Source organism: Halichoerus grypus, chromosome 14 (genome assembly GCF_964656455.1).
Source record: "Halichoerus grypus chromosome 14, mHalGry1.hap1.1, whole genome shotgun sequence".
In the NCBI taxonomy this organism is placed as follows: domain Eukaryota; kingdom Metazoa; phylum Chordata; class Mammalia; order Carnivora; family Phocidae; genus Halichoerus; species Halichoerus grypus.
In genome coordinates, this window is record NC_135725.1 from 93,457,320 (window position 1) to 93,474,402 (window position 17,083).

At 60.2% G+C, this 17,083-nt stretch overlaps 1 protein-coding gene and 1 long non-coding RNA gene across 2 annotated transcripts in view; both read right to left on the minus strand.

Annotated features, from left to right (window-relative positions):
* The window catches only part of EXD3 (exonuclease 3'-5' domain containing 3), a 77,354-nt gene that overhangs the window by 46,160 nt on the left and 14,111 nt on the right, over positions 1-17,083 (minus strand). Inside the window, 8 exon segments of the mRNA XM_078061312.1 lie at positions 136-185; positions 188-429; positions 4,770-4,839; positions 6,067-6,108; positions 6,111-6,134; positions 11,265-11,360; positions 13,636-13,748; positions 16,298-16,356. Coding sequence (XP_077917438.1) covers positions 136-185; positions 188-429; positions 4,770-4,839; positions 6,067-6,108; positions 6,111-6,134; positions 11,265-11,360; positions 13,636-13,748; positions 16,298-16,332 — 672 coding nt within the window. The 5' untranslated portion in view covers positions 16,333-16,356.
* LOC144380100 (uncharacterized) lies at positions 697-1,712 on the minus strand. The gene is made up of 3 exons (XR_013443910.1): positions 1,528-1,712; positions 1,127-1,326; positions 697-980 (listed from the first exon to the last, which is right to left on the minus strand). It is a non-coding gene; the product is annotated as an uncharacterized LOC144380100 (long non-coding RNA).

The window sequence follows — 17,083 nt, forward strand, 5'->3', positions numbered from 1 at the left end:
CCTGTGAGCTCCCTCAGCCAAGCCCTTGCTTGACCCCACATGCAGACCCGGCCCACGGCCCAAGAATCAGAAGGTGTGTCCCCGAGCCCCTCCCTCCCAGCCCTGACCCACGACCCACGTGGGGGTCACGCTCACTTCTTTGAACTTGCCCTCCCGGTGAAGCTGGTGGATGTGAGTCAGCAGGGGCTCTGGTCGGCATCCTGCAGCTGGAGGATGCTGACCAGCGGCTCCACGAGACTAGCAGGGCTCTCAGCGAGGACCCTGACCGCACGGGCCTGCAGCTGCTTCAGCCTCGAACTGCACTGGGAGACCAGAGAGCCAGCCTCGGCTGGGGAGCGGGGGGTGCGGGCTGCAGCTGGGGTCACGGTGCCGGGGCAGACCTGGCCGAGGAGTCCTGTGCCCATGGTGGACATGCCAGGCGGGCAAGGCCTAGAGGGCAGAGGCACAGGTGAGGGAGATGTGTGGTTGTGGGGAGGCCGCGGGTCAGGCCCACAGACCGAGGAGCACAGTCAATGCTGAGGCGCCAGCCCCCGCCCAGCAAGGGTGAGGGAGGCAGCAGGCTCCAGAGGCCGGCTTGGGCAGGCGTGGAGCCCACGGTGCTGGGGGGGACACGGCCGGTGGGGCTGGGGCCAGGCGGCAAACCCCCGCTGGGCCTCCCCGGGGCTGTGGAGACAGAACCTCACTGTTGTTCTGTGGTGCTCGAATCCTCCAGCAAAGCGTCCCGCACCTGCGCGGTCCAGAGTGCGGTCTGCTCAGAGAGAGAGCTGGGGCTAGTCAGCGCCGTCCCCCGCTCCTCGGGGCTCTGGTCTGGTCCGACCCGCCGTGCCCTGCGTCCCGGGTGGCAGCCGCTGTCCACAGTCGTGGTCCCGTGAAGATGGGGGGCTCATCCCCGAGGCTGACCAAGGGCGGGAGCCCTCGGAGAGATTCCAGTCCTCGTGCCTCGCCCCACAACCTGTGTGGTGCCCGGGACACACGCGGTCCTTCAGACGCAGTGACGTGGTCGCGGGGCCCAGCGAGGAACGGGAAACAGAAAAAAGGGGGAAAACTGCCTCTGATTGACTTTTCTACCTCTTGCACTACAGAGGATTTGGAAACGGGTGGGAGCTAAAAGGAGAAAGACCCCTACCTGGAGGGAGTGGGTGTCGTCCGAGGGCCACCCCCCGGTGCGTGGCCGGCCCTGGCTGCCCTCTGCCTGACTCTGCTGTTCCCCGAAACACCCTGCAGTAACAGACCCGCTTGGAGCCCCAGACGCTTCTCCCTCAGGGCGGAGCTGCAGGGTCTGGGCTGTGCGCTCGGGAAACAGACACCCTGACGCCCGAGGCCACCCTGTGGGGAGCGAGGCGCTGAGGCTCCGGCTGCCCCCGCAGACCTGCAGACGGGCGCACCCCGAGCACAGCCTCCGACACTGTGGGGCTGCCACCCCCAGGACAGGCGGGCAGAGGCCACACTCGTGTCTCAGGGGCCACGGGGCCGCTGTCCCATCTCCGCCAGCTGCCCCGTGCCTTCCAGGAACGTGTGAAAAGACACCTGAGGCCGAACCACCACCACCTTCTTGCTCGTGGAAGGAAAGATCTAGAAAGAGGCTGCTCTCGTCTGGTCCCGACGTGTGCACGTACAGTTCCCGTTCAGGGCTCCGAAGAGCAGCACTGAGAGGCTCACCGAGCAGAGCGGGGAGCCCGCGTGGCTGGGATCTGCGGCTCCTACGTACCGGCCAGCCAGCCCTTCTCCTTGGAAGGTGAGCTCAGGTAAACACCTGTCTCCTTTCTCCCCTGGGCAGTCCCCACCTGCCCAGCCCCCGGCCACCAGCCGGGCAGAGAGTGTGTACCCAGCCATGGCCCAGGGCAGCGGGCTGGAAGGAGGAATCCCACCCAAGAGAGACCCTCCAGCCCTGGGCTGAGTGCCCACTGACCAGCGGCCACAGAGAACGAAGGCTTTTCCAAAAGAGCCACCATCCGTCCTGTGACAGGGTGATGGGAGGCCAGGTCTGGCTGCACTGCTGGACGGAAGGATGCCCAGGAGGGCCCCAGGAGGCCACACGGACCCCTTCCCAGCAGGACGGCCCCTGGAGCCCCCAGATCCACCCCATGGTCAACTGTGGGGCCAGCTCCTTCCGTTGGGGTCGTCCAGCTGCCCTTCACAGTGGGAACCTTCTGTGGTGGCCAGCAGAAGGGGAGCGAGGGGGCATGTCCTTCCGAGATGGCCACTGCCCATTGCTGGTGCTGGCTCTGTCCCCTCCCATGAGAAGGCTCAGCAGAGCGGCTGAAGGGACCAGTAGTGCAGCTGGAGGGCTGTCAGCTTCCGGGGGCCCCCAGGAAGCTGGACGGTCGTGCGGGGGCTTGCCTGACCTACCCAACGCAGCCAAGCCTCCCCCGCTCTGCCGCTGGGAGCCTCTCAGCCCGTGGCTCGGAGTGGGCCTTGAAGCAGAGATGGCCCTGCACCATCCCCGGGACCGCCGTGGAGGCGACGCTCACCTAGCCCAGGTGCCAAGGTAGGTGCAGCCCTGAAGGAGCCAAGGCCCCACGGGGGTCTGCGGGCCTCGCGGATGGCAGCGTCACCACTGAGGGCCAGGCAGGTCCTTGCTGCACTCTGGCATCTTCCCTGGAGAGAGGAGGCCTTCCAGCAGCCCCCGGGGACCTCCCCAGGGTTCTGCTGACCAGACCTGGGTCACACGCTCCCCCTGCCAGTGACTAAGCAACAGCGGAGGGGAAGTCAGCAGGGAGGCGCAGACCCCCTCTGCTGTTGGCCCCATGGCCCTTCCCACGTCTCTGCCCTGAGAGCAGCCTGGGGACGGCCTGGGCCAGAACTCTCTCCTTGGAAAGCGCTGCTCAGGTCTGGAGCTCGGAGAGTCACCCGTGTCCTGTCTGCATGCCCTCTCCCACACAGATGCCCCTGCTGAGCTCAGCAGCCCCCAGGCGGGGGGCCCCGCCCACAGAGCCATAGGCAGGAAGCAGGGTGCAGAACCGGGACACGGGCCTTGGTCCTCGCATCACCGTGTGGATGATGCTTCCCCAGGACACGCAGAGCAAGCATCTACTTAGTCCGAACCTAATTTTAAAACCACTGTACTTGAGCAAGTTGGCATGCTCACCAAACGTGAAATGCACTTTCCCCTCAAGTATCTGTGGGAACTCAGGAGACCTGGCAAGTCTCCCTTTACAAACACCCGGGAAAGGAGAGGGTCTGTGGGAAAGGAGGCCTACGAGGGCCCAGGGCTGCCGTCGGCACCCGCGCACCTGGGCTGGGACATCACGTGCATCCGCATCTGCTGGGGGGTCCCGGAGACACCGTCGGGGGAGGAGAAGCACCATCGTGCTGTGACCACTCGGTAGGCACGCGGGGGCCGCCACCGGCGGGAAAGAGCTTCACTAACAGGCGCTCAGGTGAGAACCACAGAACACACGGGGACGATGCGCCTTGAGTGATGACCACCACAGGACAGGGAAAGTGCTGGGACAGGAGGACACTGGTCTGGGAATGCAGACAGACAATAAACATGCCTAAAATGGTGGAGGAAGGAAAATTCAGGGAAGAACACAGGGGCCCCGAGGGGTAGCGTCCGCGAGCCCCTCCTGCCCTTCCGGCCCCTGCTGCTGCCAGGGTGGACCTCACACACTGTCCAGCACCCACTGGCCACTTGCTGCCCCTTGTCCTGGAGGCTTAAGTCCGGGCCCCATGGCCCCCTCTCCGGTGCCACTCTGCTCCTCAGCTTTTGGTGGTCCCTGTGTCTACGCTGACAATCCCTTGAACCCTGGCTCTGGAACCCTGGCTGCCACCCCCTCCCTCCCTCCTGCCCTCTGCCCACTCCTCGAGCCCCCCTCTGCCATCCAGCTGGGGCCCATGTCTTGTCACCCCCCGGCTCACACTCCAGAGGTGGGCTTGCTGCCCCACAGAGCTCGCCCCACCCCGGACCTCATGGACTCAGTGCTGCCGAAGTCACCCCACGCGGGCTTGGGCCAGAGCCCCCACGGACCCGTCCTCAGCAGAGCGGGGGCCTGCCCAAGAGAGCCAGTGTTTCAAGCAAGCTCCAGGGGTTTGCCCCCTTGGGCCCTGCCTTGGGGAACACCGTCGTTCCCGTTTGCTCGCCCTCCTGTGCCTACCATCTCTCCTATTGTTCCCTCCCAGGGGGCTCTGAGGACACCCCAAACCCACTGCCCGTCTCTGCCCCAGGCCCCACAGCCCACCAGCCCGCCTCCCCTGCCTGCAGCCTCTGTCCTGGCCACTCACATGCCCCACCGCCTTGTGGTTCCTGTGGGGACCCTCCGCCCGCGGCCGCCGGCCCCTGGGCCATCACCGGGGTCCGAGCTCAGATACTGAGCGGCACGGTGCCTGCCCACCCACCCCGGACCAGTTCTGGCAAGTGAACCCAGGGGAGACAGCACGTGTCCCTCAGGCAGAAGCTTGGCTCCAGGCGGAGAACACAGCTGCCCAGGGCACTCACAAGACGCACACAGACCCGCCTCCCAGCAGGCCTCTAGCGCCGAAAATGAGAACACGGACGTGCTCCTTCATAGACAGAAACAAGTCACAAAAGAGCTCAAAACAACCCTGCGTGTGCTTGGAAATTAAGAACACGTCGGTCTAAGGAGGCGCCTTAATGAAGATCGAGAAGACGGGCGACAGAGCCCTACCCGTGGAGACCTGTGATGGAGGGACCGTAGCGGGGGACGCACACCTGTCAGTGAGCACCTGGGAAAGAAGAGAGACCGTGGCGGGGCCAGCACCAGCCACGGGACAGCACTGAGCCAAGGGACTGTCCTCGACCCCCACACCTGAGAGTCTTGAGAACCGTGGGGGACCTCAGGCCGGCAGCCATGATGACACGAGTGAGGTGGAAGCTTCCTAGGGCAAGAAACCAGAAACGGAAAGCCCCCCAGAAACGGTCCCCCCCTACCCGGGCTCAAGCCCAACCAGGCAGGACGGTCTGCGTTCTTCCAGACCCTCCAGGAACGAGGAATTCCGGTCTTCAACCAACGGTTCCAGAGAAAGGTAACAGAAGGAACGCTTTCAACCCAGTTTATGAGGTTAGTTCACCTCGACGCCAGGAACAGAGACAAGCTCACAAACACCACACTATGACCAGGTGAGGCGCATCCCACACACGCAGGGCGGCCTGAGCTGGAGAATCTGTGAAGTCAGTTCACTAAATAACATGGTCAGCCTGCCTCTGTATTAACTCAAAGCCATGGGAGACAAAAATTAAAAAGAGCTTTTGGCTTTTGCCGAAACTTTGGCTTTCTCCAGCTGATGGCTAGAACTGCTCAGAGCCTCAGCGCGGGCAGTCGAGAGGAGGGTGACGGCCACCGCAGCTCAGGTGTGCGTGGAGCCCAGGCCTGTCGCCCACACACACGGGTGGTGACCCCAGAAGTCTGGCTGACCCGTTAGCCAGGCGCTGGTCCCCCCGCGCCACAAAGCCAGCCGTGGGCCTGGCAGGAGCGCCCTCAGCCTCCGTAGCTCACGGACACCCCTCCTCCGCAAGCCTGCAGCCCCTTCCTGGAGGGCACCTGCGCCGGACGCCTGCCCCAGTGAGCTTGGTCCGGGTCTGGACACTCTGCCCACCCTCAGCTGGGAGCGGGAGGCAAGACACGAGACACGGGCCTTATCCCTCCAGCCACGCATGGGCCCTGCAGCCTTCACTGCGGTGACCAGGGCCACCTCATCCTTCTGCTGCTTCCGGGAGCAAAGTGCGGGGCAGGGGCGCCCACGGGTCCGGCGGTGCCTTCACCACCCGCACGGGCAAAGCCGCCCTCCAGGCCCAGGCCGCACGCATCTCCCGGTGGCCAGACAGGCTGTCCCTGGGGCAGGAGGCCATGAGCAAGGCTAGTGAGAACTGGTGAGTACCCCGGCCCCACACGCCACACAGGCGGTCATGGCCCACTGGGTCCCCTGTGCTGTGCGGAAGCTGGGTGGTGGCCACAGGCCCTTGCCTCCTGCTCTCAGCCTCGGGGGCCTGTGTCTACCAGTGTCCAGTGGGGGTCAGCCCAGGGCTCCAGCCCCCATGCATCTGCCAGAACTTTCAGACAGGGTGGCCCACTGAGGCCAGAGGAGGGCCCACGCCCACAAGCTCACCCACCTGCCGCAGCTCCCGCGTGGACCACAGCGTCTGCAGGCCTGCAGGAACAGGAGCGGGTCCTGGCCTGGGGGGACAAGACGGGGCTATGCAGAGCCCACCAACCCCACCTTGACCAACGCCTGGGGCCCCCCACAGATGCCACCGGTGTCCATGGACTCTTGTGCCCTCTCTGGCCAGGGCTCCCCCTGCCCCTTCCCTGGGACCTGTGGCCTGGCCATCCGCGGTGCTCACTGGGACGGGCTTCTGTCCACAGCTTGGGGGAAGCCCAGGCCTCATGTTCCAGTGGTGGTGAGCGGCCCGTCTCAGAGTCGCCACACTGTGTGAGCGGGAAAGGGGCAGTGGACGCCAGGGCCAAGCCTACAGCCCTGACCATCGCGCCCTCCGTGTATGTCCCAGCCCACCCCACCCACGGCCCACCAAGTCTGGCCTCCAGCCCCTGGCGAGGCCCCAGAGTGGTCCCGGCTTCTGCCTCCCCACCCCCGCTCTCCGGCCCCTGCTGCACCCCACACAGCTGGCCGCTCCCCAACGCGCCCCCCCCCCACAGCCCTGGTCCTCTCTTGCTTGCCCAAGTCCCCAGCCCCACTGCAGGACTGCGGGTCAGGACGGGGACCCCACTGGGACACGAGGCCCAGGGGAAGTTGGGGTCACCCTGTGCCCTCAGACCAGGTTTAAGGTCAATGCCCGGGAGGGTGGGCTGGCCTGGGAAGGTGTCTGCGGCCTGCTCTCCACTTGGGGAAAGAAAGCGGCCTCTGAGTCACCCACAGCCACGAGCGCCCCCTGGCTGCCTCGGGAGGGCCCGCCCCACCCCTGCGGCCACTTGCCCCGGCCCGCAGGGCAGCACCACCCTGCTCGGCCCTTCCGGGGTCCCCCCTGCCTCACTGCACCGCCCCCAGGGCTGTAGAAACCCCTCTTCACTAAGCAAGTCCTGCTGCAAATGCCCGGCCGCTGTCCGACCCTAGGCCTCCACAGCCCCACGAGGACATTACAGAGCCCAGCGCGGATGCCAGGTGACATCAGGGGCCATGGGGCTCAGAGCCTGTGTCCAGCCCCAGCCCAGGGAGGTGGGAGAAGCCCTGCATTTACTCAGGACCCTGGCCATGCCCCCCACATGGTGGTGGTCAGAGGCAGGACCTGAGCCCACACGTTGGGGGAGGGGAGGTCACCAACAGATGCCCTAGGTCAAATCGGGGCTCACCCAGGGGACTTCACCTGCATATCTACCCAAGAATTGAGGGGACAACAGCAACCCCTGGGCTCCCGCGGAAGACCAGACTCAGAGGGAAAGGTGGGGACACCTGGACCAAAGCCTGGAGGGCCGGCCGCCCACCTGAGGACACAGACTCAGGGACCCAGACGGACAGCAGTGGGTAGACGGACGCACCGCACGGGAGGGGGAGTGACACGCTGGGTGCATTCCAGAAGCAAGGCTCGTTGACGGGCTGGGCGTCTACCACTGCGCTCCGTTAGAGGAATAAAGGGGAAATCATATGCGCCTCTCAGTAGATGCAGAACGAGCATTTCATAAACACAATTTCTATTCATGATTTAAGAAACAACCCAGCAAACTGGGAATAGAGGCAACTTCATCGCCCAGAAAAAAAGATGTTTGTAAGAAACACTCTCGGCAAGCACAGGACTTAATGCTGAAGACTGACAGCACCTCGGGGCGCGGGGCCAGCAGGGCAGCCCTGACGCGCACGGTCAGCTTTGGGTGCTGGTGTGTTAGGAGGGGACCGTGACGCACGCACGCTGCAGGGGCGCGGGTGGTGGGGACACGGGAAATCCTGTGCCTCTGGATTCTGCTGTCAACCTAAAACTGCTCTAGAAAATACAAGTCTTTAAAAATTAAAACAGGGGCACCTGGGTGGCTCAGTGGGTTAAGCGTCGTCTGTCTTCGGCTCAGGTCATGATACCAGGGTCCTAGGATCGAGCCCCACATCGGGCTCCCTGCTCATCGGGGAGTCTGCTTCTCCCTCTCCCTCTGTCTCTCCCTCTGCTTGTGCTCTCTCTCTCTCACTGTCAAATAAATAAAATCTTTAAAAAAAATTAAAACAAGAAAATAAAAACATTACTGCTCACTGAAAACACAATTTTGTGGAAAGTCATGAAGAATCTAAAGAGAAGGTACTAGGGGCACCTGGATGGTTCAGTCGATTTCAGCTCAGGTCACGGTCTTGGGGTCGTGAGAACGAACCCTGAGTCGAGCTCCATGCTCAGCACGGAGCCTACTTGAGATTCTGTCTCTCTCCCTGCCCCCCCAATAAATAAATAAATAAATAAATAAATAAATAAAGAGAAGGTATTAGGATTACTTAGCAGGCTTGTTGTAGCTTGGATACTCAACACAAGGCCAATACTAAAAACCAATTATTTCCATATAAACAAGTAACAAACAGAAATGAACATTAAAAACAATTAAAACAGCACAAAAAAATTCAAATATCTTTGGATAAATCTAACAAAAGAAATTCATGCAAAAAACCCCATAAAATATTGAGAAAAAAATTAAAAGACCTAATGAAGGAAGGGCCATCCCATACAATAAAAAAGAAAAGTTGTCACCTGTCCCACAATCAGTAGATGCCATACTGTCCCAACCCCAGCAGCGGGGCTGGGAGGGCATGCATATGTGTCCACCTGTCTTAAAAATCTGTCCAGGGCGCCTGGGTGGCTCAGTTGGTTAAGCGACTGCCTTCGGCTCAGGTCATGATCCTGGAGTCCCGGGATCGAGTCCCACATCGGGCTCCCTGCTCAGCGGGGGGTCTGCTTCTCCCTCTGACCCTCTTCCCTCTCATGCTGTCTCTCATTCTCTCTCTCAAATAAATAAATAAAATCTTAAAAAAAAAAAAAAAAAAAAAATCTGTCCAAAATCACAGTGGAGCAAGACTACCCCATCCCGCGCCAAGCACCACCCTAGCACCACCCTAGCTAAGGCTGAGGGGCACCGGCCTGGAGAGGGCAGCCACGGACCCGTGTAAAGACCTGGAGCCGGAGCTGGGCACGCGCGGGACCCTGATGCGTGACCAGGGTGGCCCCGGAGCCCAGGAACTCTGTGTCCCTATTGAGGATGCTGGAGCATCACTTGCCTCACACCCACACCCCTCACTGCCCCCACCCCCAGAAGATCTAAACATGGAAGACAGATAAATAGAGCCTCTGGGAGAATATTTTGATGACCTTGGGGCAGAGAGGTCTCCCAAAAAATACAACTACGGACAAGATTCCCACTAATCAAAAGGATCCTGCAGGAACCTGGCAGGGCAGGTCCTGGCCCCGCCTCACCTAGAGCCATCCAGCTGTCTAAGGGGACAGCCCTGCTCTCAGCTGCTTCCTTCGCGGCCAAGACCTGGGCCCCACCCAACAGTTCTGCCCTGGGCGTGCTCCTGACCCGGCCCCCACAGCTGGGCGCCGCACACGGCAGAGGGCCGGCCATCTGTCCCTCTTGGGCAGTGACCACATCGGCCTTGTTCGAGGCTGTGGTCCGGGCCTTGATGGGTGCTCCACAGTGAGCTGGGGACGGTGCCAGGGCCAGGCTTGCACACACACGGTCACCAGCCCAGTGGCCTCGGGCAGAGCCCTGGAAGCCCAAGGTGCAGCAGGAGGGGACCAAGGCAGTTCTGAGTGGGGTGGGGCATGGCAAGGACATGGCCCGGTGGGCAGTGAGGTGTGGGTGGGGTGCGGGCGGTGGGGCAGGGAGGTCCCCTAGGCTGAAGGGGGCTCTCAGCTGACACCCATCCAAAGACACAGAAAGGAGGGCGTTGGGAGATGTTTGTCTGAAGGAACAGATAAGCAAACTAAGTGTCGCTTTGCAGAGCCCAGGGCAGGGACCTGGCAGGCCTGGGTCCCTGCTGCCCTGACTTAGGGATTCAGGCAGGAGGCTGGGCCTAGGAGGGCAAGTGGGAGCCTGGTGCCGAGGGGTCTCTGTCCACAGGATGGACATCAGCCATGCCCGCCGCCTGGCATGGCCCCCACGTCCCCACCCCAGGCCTGGAGCTGGGCCAGGCCCAAGTTCATAGCTAACCCGCCCTGACGACGTGGACCTGTAGGCAGAGGGCCAGACAGCAGGATGGGGGCCTGAGACAGATGGCCTCTGGCCTGTGCCTGGCCCCTGACCCCATCCCCGGACCACGCAGGTGGGGGCGGGGTGGGAGGCTCTGTGCAGGGAGGACACTGAGAAGCAACTCATTTCAGGAGTGAAACCTCCACACCCACAGCCGGGGCTGCTCCTCTCTGTCCAGCATGCGGGCCTCACGGGCTGTCCCCGCCAACAGCCCTCCCGCACATGCACCAGGGGGCCTCAGGCTCCAGCCGCACCAGGAGGCACAGGGGTGGCTCACCCTCTGCCCCGTCCCCCCGTCCTCCTGCCTCCCTGGTGCCCACTGGACACCGAGAGCCGCTAGCTGCCCAGCGGCACCCCTGAGGTCGCTGACAGGAGGAAGAGAAATGCAGGGCCAGGGAGGGGCAGGGCAGATAGACAGCACTTCATCCAAAACACCACCGAGCTAACTCAGTGCCTTCACTTTAAGAAACAGATGCGTTCTAGAAAACAGCTCAGCGGCCACGTGAACACGACGGCCTGCTATTTCCTGTCATGAAGCCGGGTGAGACAGAAATAAAACGGGCACTTTCTGTGGGGGTCGTAGGAGCAGAGAAATCTCAGAAACCATGGCCGGGCGTGGCTGAGCTGGGCGGTGCTCACCGGGCCTCCCCTCCCCCCCGTGGTCTCCGTGAAGCACCCCCTCCTGAGCCACCCGGCCGTCCTCCAGAGACCCAGGTCAGGACCCGCAGAGGCTCCCGCGGTTGGTCTGGGATCCCACTCGGCACCAGCGGGAGGCGGTGCTGGACGCGCTGAACCCCGGCTGCCCCGGCCAGACCCGCCCGCTCTGCAGGTCATCCCAGTGTCCACCTCCGCCCCCGGGGCGGCTGTCCTGACCCTGCCCATCCTCGGGTAGCTGCGGAGCGCAGGCGTCCAGCCTGGCTGTTGGCCTGAGCAAGGGCCGGTTTTTACCCCAAACACGCACTGTCGTTTGTTAGGGTCACGGTCCTGCAGGTCAGGGGCGGGGCATGGCTGGCGCCTGGGCTCAGGGAAGGGTCACCGCGACTCATCAGAAGTAGCCACCGAGGCCAGGCTGCGCTCGAGGGCGGGAAGCAGAGCCCTTGGTGGGAGGGTGTTGGGGGCTGCAGGCGTTCCTACACCGTCGATGAGCTGTCCGGCACCCCCGGGGCCAACCGCCAGGGTAAGGCAATTCAGTAAGAATACAGGATTTCTGTGGAACCAAACAAGCCCATTCTGATGCCGAAAGAGAGAGAGAGAAAAGAAAACAAAAACAGAAACGAAAAGCAACGAGAGTTGTTAGTCCCGCCAGAGAGTGAATCACCATAAAACCATGGTCACTAGGACAGCGTGCTGTTGGTTCACGAGTGGACAAAGACCAGAGCAGAAAGCTGGCGACAAACCCAGAGACACAGGGGAACCCAGCATGTGATCACTGGGGGGACGTGGACCGTTCACGGAGTGTTGTCGGGACACCCGAATGTCTTCTAGAAATAGAGGCGAGTCGGGCCCCTCCTATCTCACAGCAGAATAAATGCCATCTGGATCCAAGACTAAACGTGCTCACAGCTGACCCCTCACAGCTCTCTGTTCCGGGCAGGTGTGTGTTCAGCACTCACAAATGGAGGGGAGCACTGGCTTACGACCGTTTTTCTCAGACAAGGAAACACAGGGAGGTTAAGTAACAGCGAGGAAAGTGTGTGTGTGCCACCTGGGTTCCTGGCCTCTCAGGTCACAGCCCAGGGATGGCTCCCCAGCCCCAGGGGCCAGGGCAGACCCTCACCCCAACACTTGATGCCCGGAGGGGCCAGCCTTGCAGTGTTGACTGCATGCCCTGGGGGGGCCCCGTGTTTTGGGGGTCCGAGGGAGGGAAAGGGGTTTCCTGGAGCTTTGGCACTTGTCCCTCCCTCTGTGCTGAGAAGGAACTTCCGAACCCCCAAGGACGGGGAGTCCAGCGCTGCCTGAAAACCCCAACCACCCAACTTCTGATTCAGCTCCATTTGCTCCTACAAAGGCCACGTTTTCTTGGGGAAACAATCTTTGAGCCCAGTTGATGTTTCAGTTGGAGAATGTTTTCTTGGCCCCAGGGAAGCGGAGGTCGGGAGGAAAAGGCCACTGTCCTCACTGGCCCATCCTTCCCCTCATGAAGCCTCAACACCAGCCGCAGACCCAGCCGGAGGAACCACGTGGATGCCCGAGGGCCTCAGGGGTATCACCCTCCCAGGGACCACAGGAGAGGAAGGTCCTCAGGGGCAAAACCGGCAGAGGGGCCAGAAGCGTCCTGGAGGTGCTCAGCCGGACCCGGGGGAGAGACAGATGATGCCCACTGCAGAGAGCTGCCCTGGCCTGAGGCCGCCCACGGAGGCCTTCCTAAGGCTGGCCGCATCTGCTGACCTGGACACCAGCGCAGGCCCGGAGACCCAGGCTGTGTCTGATCGGGGAGGGGGGGCTGTGTCTGATGGGGGGGCTGTGTGTGTTCTCAGGGTGGCCTGCCCCTCTGCTAGCTCCAGCAGGCCATGGGTGAGGCCCAGAGAGAGGAGGGGCCTGAAGATTCCCTGTGCACCTCTGAGCCCTGTGGGCACCAGCTACAACCCCAGGACCTGGGTCCCTGCCCTCCAGACCCTAGATCCTCACTCCTGTCTCTGGTTGCTGGTTGGCTCAATGGCCAGAGCTGACCCCAAAGTGATGACCCAGGAGGCCCCTGGGGGGGAAGTGTGGAGACCATGGCCATCCAGGACAAAAGAGGCATGCTGCGATTTGGGGACCAGTTCTTAGGGTCGAAATGAGAAGACAGCTCTTTGCTGACCACATCCCCGGCCACCAAAGCGAAAATGCCTCCCTACCCCACCAAGGGGGTCTCTGCGCCCAAAAGGCCCCTCATCTCTGGTCAGGACCCCGGGCCTGGGCACGGGGCAGGGGTGCCATGGGGGGCTTTGGGCTCCCATGTTTGCAGTCTGGCCCAGGCCCCTGCTTTTCAGACACACCCCACTTCCCTCCTTGCTGCTTCTTGGCAAGATGAATAAAATGCGTGTGTCAAGCCCAGAGACTCAGAGAAACACCCGTCCTTCCCCCCATCGCCACACACGCCTGCTTCCCCCACTTCTATGTGGGGCTCGGTCCTCCCCTGTAGTGTTGGCCCAGCCACAGAGTCCTCCGGCAGCCGTCGAGCCAGTGGCCAGCAAGCAGCCCGCCTTGGGACGATGAGGCCACGTAGCTTGCCCCTCGGGAGCTGGAGGCTCCCTTCCCAGGGCACACGGAAGCGCCTACCCACTGCCCTCAGGAAGGCTGCGCTTGCGTCCACTCGAGGTGGGCCCATGCGGCCCAGCCCCACACGAGCCTGGAGCGCTGGGACGCCTTCCACCGGGGCTGCCTCCCTGTGCACACACATGCTGCCCATCCGCAGACAGCCCCACGCACATACACTCTGCACACAGCGCACACACACCCCACTCCTCACGCGCCCCCCATACCTGGCCCTGCCAGATGCAGCCCATCGGGGGCGCAGACTCACCTGCAGAATGGCCCTCGCTCCCAGCAGTGGGGTCACCAGCCGCGTCGCCCACAGCGGGGTCCGTCCTCAAGGTGAGGCCAGGGAAGGCAACAGGCAGCTCGAGGCGTGAGGACCTGGTGGAGAGTGATAGACTATTCTCCCCACGCTGACCGGCAGCCCACCAAGGGCCCACCTCCGTCCCAGTGCAGGGACCCAGGCGGCCTCAGCTGCCCCTGCTGGCTGGGGAAGCTTAGAGCTGGCTTCAGGGGCGGGCTTGCAGTGAGGACCCACGAGCTAACCCACACAAGCATGCCCACCTCTAAATAATCCAGTCTGGCCCCAAGCGGTCATGCCCCGTGGTCAGCAGGGTGCCTGTGAGTGTTTATTGTCTACAACACACTTCTCTACACTGATGGAGACTGTTCTGTCTCTCCTCCTTTATTCTGCGTACTTGAGGCCTTGTAAAGACTTTGTTCCCATAGGCAGCCTTCCTCTGCATCGCAGTGAGACATGCAGAGCCTCCTGAGTACCCCAAACCTCACACAGATACGGAAGGGAAGAGCCTCTCGGCTTCCTTCCCTGAAACTCCCCCTCAGAGGCAACCACTCTCAGGAACTCTTTCAGCTGTCCCTTTAGATATGTACATTCATATTTCTTTTTCTTTTTCTAGATTGTATTTACTTATTTATTTATTTGACAGAGAGAGAGAGAGGGAACACGAGCTGGAGGAGGGGCAGAGGGAGAAGCAGACTGCTGAGCAGGGAGCCCGATGCAGGGCTCGATCCCAGGACCTGGGATCCTGACCTGGACCAAAGGGGATGCTTCACCGACTGAGCCCCCCAGGCGCGCTACATTCATATTTCTAAATAATATGTTGATGTGGTTCCTCCTTCAGTTTCCAGCCTTACATGTGACTGACCAACTTCAAGCCAGAATTCACCATCACGCCCCAGCGGCGCCCACACATCCCACAACCTCCTCAGTTCTGTGAGTCTCCCTTAGCTCACTCTTTATAGAAGACGTGAGCACGACTGTGTAAACACTACACACGGCCGAGCCACGTGTGGACTGCGGTTACTTTTCCGTTCACGCTCGGTTTGCGCCAGCCTTCTGCTCTGGCCCCGCGGGAGGACCGGTGCCGCGCGGGCCCTCTCGCTGCAAACAGCTCAACTGGACAATGTATCTGTGGACGACAGGCAACACACAACCATGCCTGCTGACCGCAGGACCGTGCCCAAGGGGGCCCCAGGACGGCTGGCTCCCAAGACCACGGATCTGGAGTCCAGAAAGCACAGCGCTCCGCTGGGTACAGGACGCAGCAGTGCATCTGTGGGACGGGGCACCACAAAAGGGGCAACCCGAGCAGCCGGAAGTGCCCACGCACAGCGCAGGAGCCCCAGGCTCCCAGAAACAGGCGCCTCGGGCCTGAGACGGTAACAGAGACGGTAGCAGTCAGGCTGTGCCGGACATACCAGACTCCAGCCCAGCCGACACCAGCCGAGACTCCAGGAAGGCCAGGCTTAGGACGATGCCCAGAGTGAGCCCCCTCTTGACCTGCCCTGCCAACAACTAAAACCAAGCCCCAGTAGAATCAACATTGGTCGATTGTAGGTCGAGTTGTAGGTTGAGTCCCACCAAGACAAAGATCCACCCTAACAAAATGTCAAGCCATGCTCACCTGTTCAAGGTAATCAGCTAGAAATTAACTGCCTACTAGAACAGAAATCAACATTCTTCATAGGAAGATAACAGAATCCAGAATCCAGAGCTGCTACAATGTATCGTTCACAATGTTCAGTACATAATATAAAAATCACAAGATCTACCAAGAAACAGGAAAAAATGACTCCATAATCAAGGAGAAAAAATTAAAAAAAAAAAAAACCCAGATAATAGAAACCAACTCCAAGTGGCTCAAATGTTGGATTTATCAAAGATAAACACAGCTATTATAAGTGTGTGTGAAGGGACGCCTGGGTGGCTCAGTCAGTGAAGCATCCACCTCCGGCTCAGGTCATGAACCCAGGGTCCTGGGATCCAGTCCCGTGTTGGGCTCCCTGCTCAGCGGGGAGCCTGCTTATCCCTCTCCCTCTGCTGCTCCCCCTGCTTGTGTGCTCTCGCTCTCTCTCTGTCAAAGAAATAAATAAGACCTTTAAAAACAAAAAAGTGTGAAGAACGAATGGAAAACATGTCCAAAAAATTAAAGGAAAACATGGTCTTCATGAGTAAACAGACAAGGGAAAATGGAAATTATTTGAAACTCTATAAAAGAACTAAATGGTAGTTCTCCAATAAAAAGTATAATAACTGAAATGAAAAGTTCAGTGATTGGGCTTGACAGTGGATTGGAGATGGCAGATGAATCAGTGAATTTGAAGACAGATCAGTAGAAATGATCCTATCTAGGGATGGGGGAGGGGAGTAGATTATAGAACAAAGTACATCACTTCTTCCCTGCTGGCTGTTCTTTACCACCATCACCGATGGGACCCTGACAGCGCTGCAGGACCTCCCTCCGCATGTTTCAACAAGCCTGGAAGTCGATCACCTGTTTTTAAAGGCTCTGTCCCCCTGTCTCCGTCTGGACAGCCGCTCTCCAACCCGGTGGTACAGCTTTCACCCTGGGACTCCCGTTCTCTCTTCTCTTGGTGCATCCTGCATTCCTTGACTTCCAAGTCCTCACCTTTCTGTTTTCCTCCTGTTTCCAGAGGAGCACATTCTCCAGAATCTTCCTGACAAGAACTGCAAAGGAAGAACATTTAATAAGCCTTTGGTTGTCTGGAAGTGTCTTCCCTGGGCACTAGCTCTTGGCTGGAAGTTTGGCTGTGTGTGTGGGCCGTAGGTGAGAAGCCATCCCCCAGATATGTGATGTTGATGGTCCTCCATTGTCTTCTAACCCCTTGTGTTGGTGCCCAGAGGTCTGAAGCCACCTGACTCCCAACGTCATGTAGGATGATTGTCTTTTCCTTCTGAAGGGCCTTCCCTTAACAGCATCCAGCATATCAGGAGGATGGATGGGGTGGGGTCCACCAGGTGCTCTCATGTTCTTCAGTTCTGGGACATGTCTTTTATTTTTCCTTGATAATGTCCTGGCCTCCCTGTTCTCCACCCTGTAGTGTAAGTACTCTTTTTTTTTTTTTTTTTTTTAAGATTTTATTTATTTATTTGAGAAAGAGCAACAGAGATAGCGAGAGCAAGCACAAGGGGGGAGGAGAGGGAGAAGCAGACTCCCTGCTGAGCAGGGAGCCTGATATGGGGCTCAATCCAGGACCCTGAGATCATGACCTGAGCCGAAGGCAGACGCTTCACTGACTGAGCCACCCAGGCACACCATGGTGTAAGTACTCCGATTTTGGGCTTCCTGGAAAAACCTCTAATTTTCTGATCTTTCCCCTTCTCTACCTTCAGGGGAGATTTCCTGAACTTTATTTTGCAAAATGATCTTGAATTATTCATTTCTGCTATCAAA